This window comes from Gymnoscopelus braueri, assembly GCF_963280865.1.
Source record: "Gymnoscopelus braueri genome assembly, chromosome: 1".
In the NCBI taxonomy this organism is placed as follows: domain Eukaryota; kingdom Metazoa; phylum Chordata; class Actinopteri; order Myctophiformes; family Myctophidae; genus Gymnoscopelus; species Gymnoscopelus braueri.
In genome coordinates this window covers 4,421,207-4,438,661 of record NC_137603.1, presented here as the reverse complement: position 1 = coordinate 4,438,661, position 17,455 = coordinate 4,421,207, and the positions used below count along the sequence as shown (strand labels likewise).

Below are 17,455 nucleotides of genomic sequence, written 5' to 3'. Positions count from 1 at the left end.
ACACACACACAAATAGTTATGTCATCACATGAATGAATGACTTGGACTGTGATAATTAAAAGGTAAATGGACTGCATTATAAATTATATAGCACCTTCCTCCAAAGCGCCTGTAGGCTACACTGTATTCCACATTCACCCATTCGAACAGAGTGTAGGCTACAATGTATTCCACATTTACCCATTAGAACAGAGTGTAGGCTACAATGTATTTCACATTCACCCATTAGAACAGAGTGTAGGCTACAATGTATTCCACATTCACCCATTAGAACAGAGTGTAGGCTACAATGTATTCCACATTCACCCATTAGAACAGAGTGTAGGCTACAATGTATTCCACATTCACCCATTAGAACAGAGTGTAGGCTACAATGCATTCCACATTCACCCATTAGAACAGAGTGTAGGCTACAATGGCTGCGGGTACATGGACCATCATGTATTCATTCCGAATGAATTCATTCCGAATGAACTCATTCCGAATAGAGGAATCTGATCCACTCACCTGTTTACATGGGACCTGAATAAAAGTATTCCTCGTTTACATGACCAAAGCATTCATTCGGAATATAACTTTTGACATGCGCAAAGTGGTTCCCTCCTACGCCCGGGCATGGACCAGGGGCCACTACCCGGAGCAGAGCTTCCCCTGGTGGGCATGGGAGGAGGCAATAGCCCCCTTGTGCCTCCGCGGCGGAGGTCTGTCGGTCGTAGACAGGCCGGTAAGCAACGCACCGACTCCTGGCCAGGCAGCGTTGTATGCGGTACAAGCCTGTGTTACTTTGTTATCGCCGTTTTAATGCAAAAGTAGCAGATCTACAAGTTCAGACCAGTTTCTTTTTTTGTATTGGTACCAGACACGTAGGCTAGCCTATACTATTTGTCACATTTCTCATGTAGGTACCATGACGTCATCGCGCATTCGCACATGGTCATTATAATAATAAATAATAATACGTAAACACCGGACCGCTCATGGTCATTATAATAATAAATGGAGAGAGAGAGTCTATGAAACAAGGCACGCTCATTTATGGCAAAAGTACAAAAGTATTGGCATCAAAATATACTTAAGTAGAAAGTATAAGCTACTCAATATACCGAGTGTCACGTTTTTTTCTTGTATTATTATGAAAAAGCTTTGAAAACCCTCTTACTGCGCCGAGTAGCGCGCGGTGCGCACACGGGTGAATGCGGGGTCTGTCGCCCTAAAACACAATCGCCCCGGGTCAAAATCCAGCGACCATGGAGCGGCCGTGGATGGCCCGCTCAAAAGGTGCGTGGGGCGTGGTGTTTTGGGACGACCGTTTCCGACTGCCCATGTAATGAATTGATTAAGTAAAACTCATCTGTTTTCGCTGCAGCTGCGCCCTAATAATGTTGTTTTCATTTATGTTTGTTCACGTATGCTATTAAAACAATGCAGCTATTGCAGTATTGGGCCTTAACATGTGATTAAAAATGTATACGTATTTGGCCCCTCATATATAAAATAAATGTAAAATCTGATTTAAAATTGAAACTTGCAGCTGATCAATGCGTTTCTGCGTTTACGTGTGGACAGGGTTTTTAAAAAAACAATCTTTGTCATGTGGCCAGGGATTCTTTTTAAAAACTGAGGCCTAAAATACCCATTTAGAAAAAGATCCATATAAGTGTAGCCTAGGCCAGCAATCCTCGGAGCGTCCGTTCTCCTGGACAAGTCTGGGCTTAACCATTACAGGCTTATTAAATGGCGCTATAGAATAGAATCATTCATTTTATCCCGCAGGAGCGACCGTGGCCGAATTAGAGATTTGATAGGTCATTTTTGGACAATTCTGACAGCACTACTAAGCATGGACATGCGCAAAGTAATGCATGTATTCCAAACAGAGAGGAGTGTTTGGAATAAAGTGTTTACATGGTCAATTCCGATTGGTATATCCCGATTCAAACGGTCTATACCACCCCTCCTAACCCGAATGAAAATTCATTCGGGTCAGACTGGAATGGAATATTCTATTCCAATTGAGGTGTTTACATGAGCATTTCTATTCTGAATGAATTCATCCATTCATTCATTCCGAATAGAAGTGTATTCATTCCGAATGAAACTGTCCATGTACCCGCAGCCATTGTATTTCACATTCACCCATTAGAACAGAGTGTAGGCTACAATGTATTCCACATTCACCCATTAGAACAGAGTGTAGGCTACAATGTATTCCACATTCACCCATTAGAACAGACGGCAGAGGAAAACCATGCAAGGCACCAACCTGCTCATCAGGAGAGGTTAGGGGTTCAGTCAGTGTGTTGCTCAAGAACACTTCGACATAAAGCCTGGAGCAGCCGGGGAAGGAACCTTCCGATTCCAAGATGGCCGCTCTACCTCCAGAGCTACCGCCACCCCTTGGTAACTAATGCACCACAGTTTAAATAAAGAACGGAATCTGATCAAAACACAGAAATATGTCATTCCACACATTACAAAGAAATGCATGTTCTAATTAGGCTTCATATCTTTCTCCTGTTGTTCCTAAAAACAAGTCAATTGAATGCACCAGGCTGGCAGGTGCATCTAATTGACTAGCTTACATACATGTTCCAAGTGTCTGCCTTCTTCACTCCCTCTGCAAGCACAACAACACATTAGTGCTACAGTAGCAGGAGACAGTTAATATCACTGGATACATGCTGTAGGCCTACTCCCCGTTTACCTGTTTCAGCAGGGAACAACACTCCCTGTGTCAGCAGGGAGTGTTGAGTAAGAGGAAGGTCCTCCCAGTGGAGGCTCCTCAATGGGAGGCAGTGGTGGAAAGTAACTAAGTACATTTACTTAAGTACTTTACGTAAGTAAAATTTTGAGGTATTTGTACTTTACTTCTACTCCATTACTCGGATCCAAATATTGTACTTTTACTTCACTACATTATTATCTCAAAACATACATTAAACACTTCAGCCCTAGACACATTTTGACCATTTGAAAATAGCAGATCTACAAGCTCACAATGCGTCGCGATGCGACGCATTGTGAGCTTGTAGATCTGCTATTTTCAAAAGATTTGTATACATTTGAAAACTTTTACTTTAAGTACATTTTGATACCAATACTTTTGTACTTTTACTCAAGTACATTTTGAATTCCGGACTTTTACTTGTAACAGAGTAGGCTACTTCTACATTGCAGTATTGATACTTTTACTTAAGTAAAACATTTGAGTACTTTTTCCACCACTGGATACAACAGCAGTGACAGCACACAGAAATGTGTGTGGGGGAGGAAATAATTGGCGTAATGACTAAATTGGGGAGAAAAGAGGGTAAAATAGAAGGCTGAGTTTTTATTCTGGTAGGATTAGGTCTCATTTTGGCCCAGTAAACAACATACAGCTGTAGGTCTATTCTGTTGACCCAGCGACCGGGTCAGTACTGTACTGTATACCACTGGTTCTCAAAGTGAGGTCCGGGGACCCCCAGGGGGTTTTGAGGGGGTTCCAGGCGGTCCCCACTAAAGTGAGGAACCATGTATTCCTGTAGATGAACATTCTACATGGAGGGATTCCTCTGAAGCCTGTCAGGAGCCTATGAGAGGAGAATTCTGCAGCACGCAGAGCTTGTTGTTATGTCTGTGGGTTTAGCTCCACTGCCTGGTGAGGCACGGTACTGCCCTTTCAACAAAGCAGTTAAAGGGAAACAATTTGGGGTCATTTTATCGTCTACTCAGGCTTTTGTGAGCCCCCAGACAGTTTTTTAAGTTGCTTGATTCAGTATTTAGATATTTTATATTCATTTTTAAAAGACACAGGCGTGTCTGTCTGGGGCGTGTTTTTTGATTACTTGTTTCTTTTCTTTTCTTTAAATTTGTTATAGTATTTAATTTCTGTCATTTTCCCCAAAAAATATTAAAAATAAATGAAATAAGTCATTGAAAAAACATGGTCTCCTATCAGTCACCAGAACCAAGGACGGGTGTTTCCGATGAATCCATCATGGTTAAAATTGATTTTTAAGTTATAATGGGTTTATATACAGGAAGGAAGGGGGCGTGTCTGATAAAATGAATATCAAATATCTAAATACTGAATCAAGCAACTTAAAAACTGTCCAGGGTGCTCCCAAAAACCTGAGCAGACGATTAAATTACCCAATTTATTTTTTTAAAGTGAAATATTGCTTTAAAGCAGTACTATCTATCTTCTCAAAGGAGAGATCCGGACCCAAATACATATGTATATATATATATTGTGTCTATAATCATTCACCAACATACCTGATGCAGTTGACTTTTTTCATAGAAGCCCCCCCCCCCATTCTAGCTGTGGAAGGGGTCTGCAGAATGGAGCGCAGGGGCTTCTATGAAAAAAATCAACTGCATCAGGTAAGTTGGTGAATGATTATAGGCAGACACAATATATATGTATTTGGGTCCGGATCTCTCCTTTAACAACTATATAGCATATTATGTCCCACAAAATGATAAATTTGCATGTTTAAGCAATAACGATCATCCTTCCATAAATGTATAGACTCAGGGGGTCCCTGCTAGGGGCTTAACTATTACTATTTATAGACTCAGGGGAGTCCCTGCTAGGGGCTTGACTGTAATACTATAGACTCAGGGGGTCCCTGCTAGGGGCTTGACTGTATTACTATGTATAGGGGAGACTATGAGTTTCATCCTGGCATTTGCCAAGGCACCAAGGCAGAGCTGCCAGTCAAAGTGAAGACTGACCAATCACAGCGCGTCCTCGCCGGACATACTTGCAGAGACTGGTTAATTCAAAGTCAAAGACGTTGGCTGCCATGTTATTTGTGTCCAAAGTTGTCACTGATACCCCAAACTACATAGTGCTGCTTTAAAGCAAAGAGTTATTCTACTTTATGAGTGGTAAAATACATGTTATAACATGTGGTGGCCTGAAGAGGGCACTAAGGGCTTGGTTAAAAAGCAGGGCATGCATTTCCTGGAGCTGCACATGAACAGTCAGGTGGTGAGCTGTGTGGAATAGTTGTAAAGCTTTCTCTGAAGGATGCCTAACTAGCTAATACAAATCATAAAAGTATAGTTCTAACAATGAGTAGTTATGTAATACAGGTGTTTTATGAACAAAAATAACTAAATGGAAAAGACAAGTGACTCTCATTCTATGTATACCCTATATACAGTACATGCCTCTTCGCACATTTGATTGAACACTGCTGCTATTAGATAGTATTTTATCTGCACAATGTAACATTGTATAAACTGCTGCCAAATAATAAGCTATTGTACCAAAAGACCCAATAACCCTAAATCTATGTACTTGACATCCAGTATTTTATCATTATTGTATATGTTGTTATAAGGCTACGCCCCAGCCCTCCGAATAAACCTAGAACACGGTTGCATTCAACTATTTATGCCTAGGTGAAGGTTCTCACATCGATGGGCTCTGTCTGTATTGTATTGTATGTACAATGCCTGCCTGCCTGCCTGCCTGCCTGTCTGTCCTCAGCTAATCTTTTAAACCAATGGACTGATCAAGATCCAACTTTAAATGCATGCTGCCAGGAGGCCAAATGAGTCACTCTGCTGATTGATGCACTTTAACTCAATTATAAAACAAATGATAACAATAACATGTAATTTAAAGCCATATTTTAGTTTCCAGTCTGCCCCTGAGTGGGTCACAGTTGGCCCAGTTTCCTAGATGGCCCCGCTGTCCATTGTTCATGTAGCCTAGAGAGCAGTGACTCCCAAACTGGGGGTCAGGACTCCCCAGATGATTAGCTTAATGTGTAACATTGTTTTCTCACTCAACAGTAAACAAACCAACATACAGGGTGTCTGCACATTTATAAAGTTACAATTTAAGGACTTTTAAGACCTTATTAATACCAAATTGGACAAATTGTCAAATATTACATGCGAGGCAAACATTGTGAAAATAGCCGATCTACAAGCTCACAACAGGCTATTTTTCACAATATTTATCTGTGGAACAGAGTCAAACTAAATGTAATGCCTCAACTCCTATATTCCAAGTGCTTGTCAGGGTGGAGGGTCCCCAAGGGGGAAATGATTATTTGGGGTACACAAGTAGTTATAGTGTCACATTGAAACAGTCTATCACCTAGGCTAGGTGAACAACTAGAAACCTGTAGTTTCAGTTGGGGTGTGTGCGTGTGCGTGTGCGTGTGCGTGTGCGTGTATGTGTGTGTGTGTGTGTGTGTGTGTGTGTGTGCATACCTGTTTTTCTTTACGACCATCAGAAAACCGCCATAAAAGAGCAACTGTCTGCAATTTACAACTTGCCAAAAGAAATGACCCCCAACAGTTTTTATGTATTTTGTTTTTACTGCTCCTAGTATTGATGATTTATTGTATAGTAGCCTACATAAGGTCTTTATGTGTCTTGATGAATTTAATGCATAGGACCACAATGGAAACAAGTCCTCAGGGCTTTTTGTGTTCCTTTTATCATCACAACTGTACCTCTGTGCTTTTTGCAAACTGTTAAAGTATTCAATCAATCAATTGGTTGCCCACCCTTGCTCTGTCTATAACAACAGGTTGTTGATGCCTAGGCCTGTCTCAATTATCATCGTCTAATTGCAATTGTTTGAGATCACTTAGTGACGTGTTGTAAGCTTGTAGATCAGGTCATGATACTGTACGTACATCAGGCCTTACTGTATTGTCCTAGACAGAGCAAGGGTGGGCAACCAATTGATTGATTGATTGATTGAATACTTTATTAAATACTTTGTATTCAATCAATACAATCAATTCAATCAATTTTGTTTCACAGATCAATTTGTGAAGCACATTTAAAACTGCCATGGTTGACCATGTGCTGTACAAGAAAAATAGCCTGCGTGTCTCTGTGCAAACATAATCTGAACAAAGAGAATGTTCTGTTTTCTATGTCAGCTGTTGATGCCGTATGAAGCATATTATCGTATCATATCACCAGATCCTAATTTATAATCTGGTGAACAAATGCAAAACATGCAAGTTCAGGAGCGGACATATAGCTGAATGGTTAAAGAGCCCACCTGGAAAGCCAAATGGTCCCATGGTTCGATTCCAGGCCTCAGCCATGTGCCGAAGTGTCGCTGAGCAAGACACTTAACCCCTAACTGCTCCCCGAGCTCCTAGAATGGGTAAAACGCAGAGGACACATTTCACCTATATGCAAATATACAGTGACAAAGGGTAGGTAGGTAGATAGATCATTTTCCAGAAACAACCCCGCCCTCTCCATGACGTGGCTGTCTGCCTTGTTACTATCACTCACTCACGCACACGCGCGCGCGCGCACACACACACGCACGCACGCACGCACGCACGCACGCACGCACGCACGCACGCACGCACGCACGCAAACACACACACACACACACACACACACACACACACACACACACACACACACACACACACACACACACACACACACACACACACACACACACACACACACACACACAGAAACTACAGGTTTCTATTTGTTCACCTAACCTAGGTGATAGACTGTTTCAATGTGACACTATAACTACTTGTGTACCCAAAATAATCATATTTGAACTGGGGACCCCTTGGGGACCCCCACCCTGACAAGCACTTGGAATATAGGAGTTGAGGCATTACATTTAGTTTGACTCTGTTCCGCAGATAAATATTGTGAAAAATAGCCTGTTGTGAGCTTGTAGATCGGCTATTTTCACAATGTTTGCCTCTTTCTCATGTAATATTTGACAATTTGGTATTCACACACACACACACACACACACACACACACACACACACACACACACACACACACACACACACACACACACACACACACACACACACACACATATATATATATGTTACAGTATGATTGGAGAACCAGTACGATTGAAGAAGGCTCGCTCGTTTTTACCACCCACCCAGCAATTCTGTAGAAGCAACACTAGAGGGAGCCACAAGCCAGGCTTGTGCACAAGCATATATTGCCGCGACCACACACACACGTGCGCGCGTGTGTGACCGGCTTCGAGTGCTATCAATGCATTGAATGGGGAAATAGGCGAGTTTATTAGACCTTTCAATGGGCGAAATAGGCTACTACCTACCCGCGATTTATCAGACCATTCATTCAGGAGCTACTGACCTACTTGGAGGCGGAGCAGTCCGCACAACAATATTTACGATTCTGTGCCTATCGGTACATAACTCAAACGGCGCTGAGTAGGCACAGGCGAACGTCACACCGTTCAGGACGGCAACTCGGTCGCCTTAGCTCCCTCTGTGGTCCTTCACGGGGTGACAGTTCGCCTGTGACTGCGCGCCTCCGTCAGGGTCCAAAACCAAAAGCGAAACCTAAACTGAACTATTAAGTCATGTCAGTTGGTAGGTTAGTATGTCTTGATAACACCCAATGAATGGTCTGATAAAACGTGGGTAGGTAAGTAGGTCGCCTATTTCGCCCATTCAAAGGTCTAATAAACTCGCCTATTTCCCCATTCAATGCAGATAGCATTCGAATCAGGTGGACTGTTAAGATACTTTTATTGTGTTCTGCTGGCTTTTGTTTTAGTTTCTCCCTGACACACACACACACACACACACACACACACACACACGGAGGAGGAGAAGGAGAAGGAGGAGCCCCTCGCGAGCCTCGCTAATAAACCCTGTCTCGAAAAGCCCCGCATCGCCCCGAAGCCCCGTGCCTAAAAACGAGCGCTCTGTCTTCAATCGTACTGGTTCTCCAAACGTACTGTGACATATATATATATATATATATATACACACACACACACATATATACACACATACACACACACACACACACACGCACATATATACAATATATAATATAATACAATACAGACAGAGCCCATCGATGTGAGAACCTTCACCTAGGCATAAATAGTTGAATGCTGGGGGGCAAAGATTCACTGTGGACCCCCTATGATTTATTGTCTTTAAAAAAGACAAAAAAGGCCCCTCCCAGCCAACATGTCCATCTGGGCCCCAGGTGGGTTTTAACTGGGCAGATGGGCATGGGTTACATCTGGTTTTGCACATGGGTTCCACCAAGCACCCACTTGTGGTAGCCCATATGGTTTAAGTGGGTTTCTAACTGGGTCTTAGGTGGGTTCCAAATGGGCAATTTTATGTCGGAACCATGTGGGCGCCACCTGTGTTTGCCTATATGGGCTTGATCTGGGACCTGAATGGGCCTTAAGTGGGTTCCAGCTGGGCAAAAGTGGTTTTCTGACTGGGTCTTAGGTGGGGTCCAAATGGGCAATTTGATTTCGGAACCATGTGGGCGCCACCTGTGTTTGCCTATATGGGCTTGAACTGGGACCTGAATGGGCCTTAAGTGGGTTCCAGCTGGGCAAAAGTGGGTTTCTGACTGGGTCTTAGGTGGGGTCCAAATGGGCAATTTGATTTCGGAACCATGTGGGCGCCACCTGTGTTTGCCTATATGGGCTTGAACTGGGACCTGAATGGGCATTAAGTGGGTTCCAGCTGGGCAAATTACATGTGACCCATGTAGGCCACACTTGTGTTGGCCCATTTAGGGCTCCAACTGGTTTTGTACATGGGTTCCACCAAGCACCCACTTGTGTTAGCCCATGTGGGCTTAAGTGGGTTTCTGACTGGGTCTTAGGTGGGGTCCAAATGGGCAATTTGATGTCGGACCCATGTGGGCCTCACCTGTGTTAGCCCATATGGGCTTAAGTGGGTCCTGACTGGGTCTTAGGTGGGGTCCAAATGGCCAATTGTATGTCACACCCATCTAGGCCTCACCTGTGTTTGCCCATATGGGCTTGAAGTGGGATCTGAATGGGCCTTAGGTGGAGTCCAACTGGGCACGTTTGAGACCCATGTAGATCCCACTTCTAGCAGCCCAAGTGGGTAACATCCGGGCCCTTTGCCAACATGGGTTTCAAGTTGGTCCTGAAGGGATTTAAATAGGAGAATTAAACAGTATATTGACAAGAACCATGTTTAACTACTGCTAAGTTTTACCAGGGTGAAAAAACAATATCAGACAATATATCTTTTGACAATGTTTATTTCTTTTAACTTTCGGCCTCCTGGTTTTTAATAAACCAAATACAAATGTAAAAAAAACAAATACAAAATGCTTTGGTAATTGTAAAATATAAAATGTATAAATGAAAATAAAGTGCAAAAGCTTTCAGAAATTGTGAAAAAAAAATCAATAATAATAAAAATAATATATATAAATGAAAATAAAGTGTAGACAGTATTATTGGGCCAATATATCTTCAACTCTCGTAAACAATCCCTTTAACTCTCGTAAATTATCATTAAGATAGAACTCTTGTAAAAATGACAAATAACAGTGCAAACTCTAAAGTAACAACTTAAATGTTCTGGACACAAACTAATGAGGAACCCATATCTCTTAACTCAACTTCAACAAAAGGAGGGTTCTTCTCATGAGGTAGTTAATTATTCCAGCAGAGGGCCATTTCAGCCAACAAATCCTGAATGATAAACACACCACAAACTCTGTGTGTGTGTGTGTGTGTGTGGTGTGTGTGTGTGTGTGTGTGTGTGTGTGTGTGTGTGTGTGTGTGTGTGGGGGGCCTATTGGGCCTGTTCCTGATTTTCCTGTGTGTTTTCGAGGGATCTCCTAGCTCGTAGGGTCCGGTTTCCACCACGGTCTCGAGCTCCGGTGAACCATTTGGACACGGCCAACTCTGCATCCTTCTGGTTTATATGCTGCGTGACGGCGTTCTTCTTTATTGCCCCTAAAAATAAATGACAAGAAGCCAACTTAGTAATGCTGGCTTGATTTTTACATTATGAAACCTTATAAGACAGACTTTTCAAAAGTTTTATATCGCTGAGAAATGTGTATGCTTTTTAAAAACAACCGAGTCAAATCTGAGAACAGTTCAAGCTATTCACACGGCCAAGTGCTACAGGAAAAATGCAGGATTATGTATAGAACCTGACAGCTAAGGTGGCTAAGATGTTCTGATGCATTATTGAGGATTCTTTGCTGAACAGAAAAATAAAACGGAACAATAATTTTAAATGTCTTGAGCTATGGTGGCAATTTAGTTTTCATGTAGAACAACAAAGTTCAGGTGGCACCATCATATGTTATGGCAATAACACAAAATCTAATTTACCATATAGAACCTCAAAAAGTGCCAGTCCTCGGAACTCCTTCTTGCCACTGCGTCCGAAAAGGTTATGCTCGAGTGCCAGCTTATTGGTCAGGAGGAAACCCATCATCCTCCTGACACAACGGTCCACGGAAGTCCCCCCAATGTCTGCAACCATGGCAACCTGAGTATGATAAAAGTCACAGGAAGGAAATTCTGTATTAAGTGAACAGCTAAGATGTCAATGCCCGTTGTGTGCATGCACTCAAAGGGCAGGTTAACAGACTACCAATGTGATTAGAAAATACAAGCACATTTTGAAGTGAATAAGAGATTTAGAAAATACAAGTACATTTTGAAGTGAATAAGAGATTTGAACTTACAACTGCAGACTTAAAGTCAGGGTCACCCAGCTTTAAGTTCATGGACTCGAGATCTGCCACCGTGTCCAGCGGGAGGGAACACAGCTCCTTCAGGCAGCTCCAGCGCTGGCAGAGATTGTTTCTCCTTCAGCAGTATGTTCAGCATCTGCCCATGGACCTTCTGAGTGCTCTTTACTTGCTCTAGGAGTCTCACGAGCTGGGTGAACATGTGTTCTTCCATGCCTGGTGCTCGTGGTGCTGGACTCGGGCTGCTCATCGGGGTTCCAGCTGTGGGTCGCCTTATTGGGGTTCCGGCTGTGGGTTGACTAGGGGTTCCAGTGGGGTGGCTCATTGGGGTTCTAGCTGTGGGTCGACTCATAGGGGTTCCAGTGCGGTGGCTCATCTGGGTCCCAGTGGGGCGGCTCTGTGTCACAGTTAATAATAATAAACTTTATTTGTAAAGCACCTTTCATGACATGAAATGCAGCTCAAGGTGCTTACAATTACAGTAAAGTAAAACTAATTTAACGATAAAGCAAAAAAAGGTAAGCAAAAGCATAAAACCACATTTAAAATCAACCAAAAGCCAGAGTGAAGAAATAGGTCTTCAGCTGTGCTTTAAAGCTATTCACAGAGGCTGCCTGCCTTAGGTGTAATGGGAGTTTATTGGGGTGCTCACGTTTGTGGGTTCAGTGGGGCGGCTGATCAGGTTTGCAGTTGGGCGGCTTGCTCTTGGTCTTCCAACTGGGGTGTCCACACTCGGGATTCCAACGGGACTGGGGGTTCTTCTGGGACTCGGGGTTCCTAAACATAATGTAACATTTCAAGATGTTAAATTCTCTGTATATTTTATAAAAAAATACAAAATCTAATTCCATACTTTACATCAGAGGTCTTCAACAGGGGGTCCGGGACCCCTAGGGGGTCCTCAGAGTTACTACAGGGGGTCCGCCAAATCTTTGTGTGATTTTTACATTAACCACTTCACCCAAGCATCCCTATTCTGAGGAGAACTTTAGCCAAAAATAGCAGATCTACAAGCGCACAACGCCGTTGTGCGCTTGTAGATCTGCTATTTTCAGCAAAGTGGTTTGGTGTAGGGGAAAAAAAGAGCAGACTAAGTACAGAGTGAAAGGTCAGGTTTACTAAGTATTGTTTAAGTGCATGGTTAAATGTCTGGAAATACACATTAACATGAATCCAACATGATAGTGCTGTGAAACAAGTCTATGCAGCTGCCGATTAAATCTATGAAAAAATAAATATTTACACAATATATAATGGGGGTCCCTGCTTTATCTCGCTCTCAGCTAAGGGGTCCTTGGCCTGAAAACGTTGAAGACCCCTGCTTTACATACTTGTCTGAGAAGAGGGAGATACACTGGGGCTGCTGCTTGGGCTGCTGCTTGGGCTGCTGCTTGGGCTGCGGCTCCTGTGTCTTTTGGGGGGGGGGGGGGGGCGGGCAGCTCACTTTCTTGGACAGTGCACGGGGAGGTGTAGGTGGTAGCTGGTCATCATCGAAAGTTTCCGATTCCTCCTCACTCGTAAGCGCCTCCCTCTGTTTTGGCGTTGGCCTACATTCAGTTAAAAACATAAATTTTAGCAAACATAAAAAAGTAACTTTAAGCAGTAGTTCTCAAAATGGAGTCCGGGGACCCCCATGGGTCCTTGAGGGGGTTCCAGAGCATTCCCAGCAAAATGTATTTAAAAAGTACAGGCAAGAGGGACAAATCAGTTTTACCATGCATACATCAACCATTTGAAAATTGCTGATCTACATGCTCACAACACGTCGCAATGCAAGGCGTGGTGAGCTTGTAGATCGGTTATCTTCATTTCTTTTGCAACGATGAAATAGGGCATTCATTTACGAAAAAACTAAAAGTTTAATTATGGAGATACAAGGTTTCTGCCCGACGGCAAAAATATCATGAATAACAGTGATCAAAGCTACAGAAACAACACATTAAATAATGAGTTGATATTTAATTTATACAATCATGCTGTTTGTTGTGCATGGTGAGGGCTTGCATGTCAAACAGCTCATATATGAGAAATATAGCATGACATGACATGGAGGAGCGAGCGAGCAGGAGTGTGAGGAATTGGAATGTGGTCGTCAGTCTAACCTGCTTGCTTCCTCCGGACTCGCATCTAATCTTCACCTCCTGGCTCGGAGGTGGGACTAATGCGTCTAATAATTATAATGGGTTAGATACAGGGGGAAATTCCAGGTTTCAGGGGTCCTTGAGGGGGTCCTCAGATAAATCCCCAGATAAATGAAGGCTAGTTAGGAACCAAATGGACCCTTATGTTGCTGTAACTCTCAGGGTTTATATGGTGGTCCGTGGTCTAATGCAGGGGTTCTCAAAGTGGGGTCCGGGTCGACCTCCTGGTGGCGCTATAATAGGGCAATGTTAAAAGGGTGGCATTTGTTCCTCAACGTAGCGCGAATGTGCGTGCAACGTTTCACCGCAATCGGACGCTGCGTGTATGAAGGCTTAATATCAAAATACTTGTTTTACATAAGTCGGCCTCCTGGTGGCGCTATAAAAGGCATATGTAAAAAATGCAGGGCAAAGGTTTTTCCTTGGCCTCTAGGGAGTGCGCATACAAAGTTGTACACAGATCGGTGCAATTATAGGCAAAAACAAGAATCGGCCCGATTATAGCGCCAACATGAGGCTAATTTGAAAAATTGCAAGTTTCATTTCTTCCTCGGCCTAGTGGGAATGTGTTTTCACAATTTCACGGAAATTGCACGCTCTGTTCATGATTTGAGGCATTTTGTTCAAAACGGAGCACGCCTGCATACTTTGGAAGCTAATTTTAGCCAATCAGGATGGAATATGAAAAATCTGAAAGGCCCGTTTTGTTTAATGACTATAGAGATACTCTGTACTGATTTGCAGGATTTTTTGACAAAATCTGTAGGAGTACGGTCAAAAAATGTGTTTAGCATGAATTGGCCTCCTGGTGGCGCTATAAAAGGCCCATGAGAAGAATCTGGGGCAGAGGTTCTGCTCCGGCATCCAGGGAGTGTGTGTGCACAGTTTTGCTGCGATCAAGGCAACGGTGCCGGAGATTAACTGTACACAGACCGAATGACACGGAAGGACGGCCGGACAGACTCAAAACATACTCTCTTGTCATGCCTTTCGGACTGGGGAGACAATAAGGGTGGCTGAGAGCATCACATAGCTATATCTAGCCTATTATTAAGTCTACTTACCATGATTACAGTGGTCAGTTGACTCCAACACTGCCAAGCAGCTTCCACAAAAGCCTAAAATGTGAGAACACAAAACATGAACTATGAATGCTCTAACACAGACAAAGCACATAAAAAAAAAATCACCAAAAAAAATCACTTACCCTACCTTTAAAAAGAAAAATGTGTGTGTGTGGGGGGGGGACAGATAAATCATGGTAGGTTTTTCTCTAGTAAAAGCTTCACTGTGCCTTAATTAAAATTTCCTTTGGCAAAAGGATTACCCAAAGTATATGAAGCAGTTTCCATTAACTAACCTTGGCAGTGGTGTAAAGTAACTAAGTACATTTACTCAAGTGCTGTACTTAAGTACAATTTTGAGGTACTTTCACTTCACAGAAATACTTCCAATTTACTAAAGTTAAGTTAAGTTAAAGTACTTTTACTTCTACTCAACTACATCTCAGAGGCAAATATTGTACTTTTACCCCACTACAATTGTTTGAAAAGAAAAAAACTTTGTAGATTTTGATTAGTATTACAAAACATACATTAGCCACTTCAGCCATTTGAATTAAGCAGATCTACAAGCTCACAATGCGTCGCATTGCAAAACATTGTGAGCTTGTAGATCTGCTATTTTCAAAAGTTTTTTCTGCATTTCAAAACTTGAAATTAGACATTCTGCATAATGAGTACTTTTACTTTTGATACTTTAAGTACATTTTGATAACAAAAACTAGCATTCTAGCTAACATTATGCATTGCTTTTTTCCCCCCCATAACCACTAGCATTCCTATGAGGGAAACATCCGCCCAATTCTCCCAAAATAGCAGATATACAAGCCAAAATAAATAAAGTACATTTTTAATTCCGGACTTTTACTTGTAACAGAGTATTTCTACATTGCAGTATTGATACTTTTACTTAAGTAGACGAAGTGAGTACTTTTTTTCTTTTTTTTTAACACTGAACCTTGGATAGGCTGGCTTGATGCTGCTCAAATGCAATCTAAAGCCAGCCTGGTATATCCGGTAAATTTACACATACACACACACATGCAAACATGATGTCGTTTCCGTATCCGCTCTAGACCGGAACTGTTACCTACTAAGTGAATTGATACCAGACCAGTCCAGTTAGCCAGTTAGCTCCGTTCATTCTTTTTCTTTTGGTTCACCATTATAAATTAACGAACTGCTTCACAGTGGTGCTGGTTACAACTATGCTTATGCAATTATTAAAAACGCTAAAAATCTATAATTTTATACACACAGATAAACTAATGAGAATGCATTTTAATCACGAAACTTGTCAAAATGGCGGGCAACGTGAACTAGCATGCTAGCTAATATTATGCATTGCTCTCCGGACTAAGTTGCCACGGCAATATAATATATAATAATAATAATAATAATAATAATAATACGTTTAATCAAACGATGACAGCCAGATGATGGTATCTGAACGGGATAATACATACTATTCTCCATACTAGGACTCACTTACCAGTTAGCTATCATGCTAATAATGACTACCAAGCATAGACTGTGCAACCAAGCTAGGCTAACAAGCCACAATGAACCTCCAGTCCGCACATAATTCACAAAACATTTAGTCAAAGGATGACAGCCAGATGATGGTATCTGAACGGGATAATAAATGGTGGTACAAACTATATTACTGGTCCCAAAAAATGGAGGGAAAACAGCTTGTTGTTACTTAAATACATACATATCTCTCAGTTCACTGCTCCAACACTCCGTCTCCTTGGAGTGTATCCAATCCGAGAAATAGATCGGGAGATTCTGGAACTACTTCTTTTAATGTCCAACAACCTTTTATTGATTTTATTTTGGTTTGTTTCATCTAAAAATCTCATTCTAACGAAGGGTTGGCGTACGGTTAATCCACCGGGCGGTTTGAGAATTCAAACGGGAATGACTGACGTGACGTCAGTTCCTGTAGTTGCCAGTGTTTCCATATTTTGCGAAAGAAATAAGCAGACAGGTCTATGAAAACAAGCCGAAAACTGTGTATTGGCATAAGGTCATGTGGTGACTAAAGGCCACATGGCCTATATATACATATATAAAATTAAGGGATCAAAGCTTTCCCTTTATTTTTATTTTTTTGTATATTGAAAATAGCCGATCTACAAGCTCACAACGCGTCTTCAAACAAGCCGCTTATAATAAGCAGACATGGCAACACTGCCGTGGGCTTACGATGCACGGCTGCAATGCATTCAGGGACTTGAAGTTGACTTTAAAAGTGTTAATGATACACACTGTTTTTAGCCAAACGCGGTAATGTCCGCTCTGCATTAGTTATCGACGCAAGTCGCGTTATTACTCTCGTAATTTTCATGTATTGTACATCCCAAAATAAAATGTATTAACCATGTTATGGTGCTGTAATGACTTTATATTTGCGCAACATAATACTGTTGCGCATTTTCTTCTTCGTTGGTGTAAACAATGACACGGTTGCCAGATTCTTGAGAGAGAAATAAGCAACCAGTTCAATGAAAACAAGCCCAAAGATTTAACCGACTATTAGGCTATATGAGCACTTTAAACCTATATGCATCGGCTATTTGAAAATAGACGATTTGGAAATAGCCGATCTACAAGCTCACAACAAAATAGTAATAACAAATAAAAAGCAGCTACCAATATTTGCAAGCAACTTTACAGAAAACGAGGTCGCTTATAATTAGTATACATGGCAACACTAGTTAGAAACAGATCTGCTATGAAAA

At 42.0% G+C, this 17,455-nt stretch overlaps 1 protein-coding gene across 1 annotated transcript; it reads right to left on the bottom strand.

Moving 5' to 3' along the window:
- Positions 1-10,622: 10,622 nt before the first annotated feature.
- LOC308099512 (uncharacterized protein) lies at positions 10,623-12,908 on the bottom strand. Its single transcript, XM_080448256.1, has 5 exons — positions 12,838-12,908; positions 12,159-12,283; positions 11,501-11,903; positions 11,142-11,301; positions 10,623-10,754 (listed from the first exon to the last, which is right to left on the bottom strand). Exon 3 carries the CDS (start codon positions 11,880-11,882, stop codon positions 11,523-11,525), a length of 360 nt encoding a protein of 119 aa, XP_080304382.1. The 5' UTR covers positions 11,883-11,903; positions 12,159-12,283; positions 12,838-12,908; the 3' UTR covers positions 10,623-10,754; positions 11,142-11,301; positions 11,501-11,522.
- Positions 12,909-17,455: the final 4,547 nt, after the last annotated feature.

Bases quoted from the DNA above. Each gene is read 5' to 3' on its own strand.
- LOC308099512 (XM_080448256.1), bottom strand. From the start codon at position 11,882: ATGAGCCACCGCACTGGAACCCCTATGAGTCGACCCACAGCTAGAACC.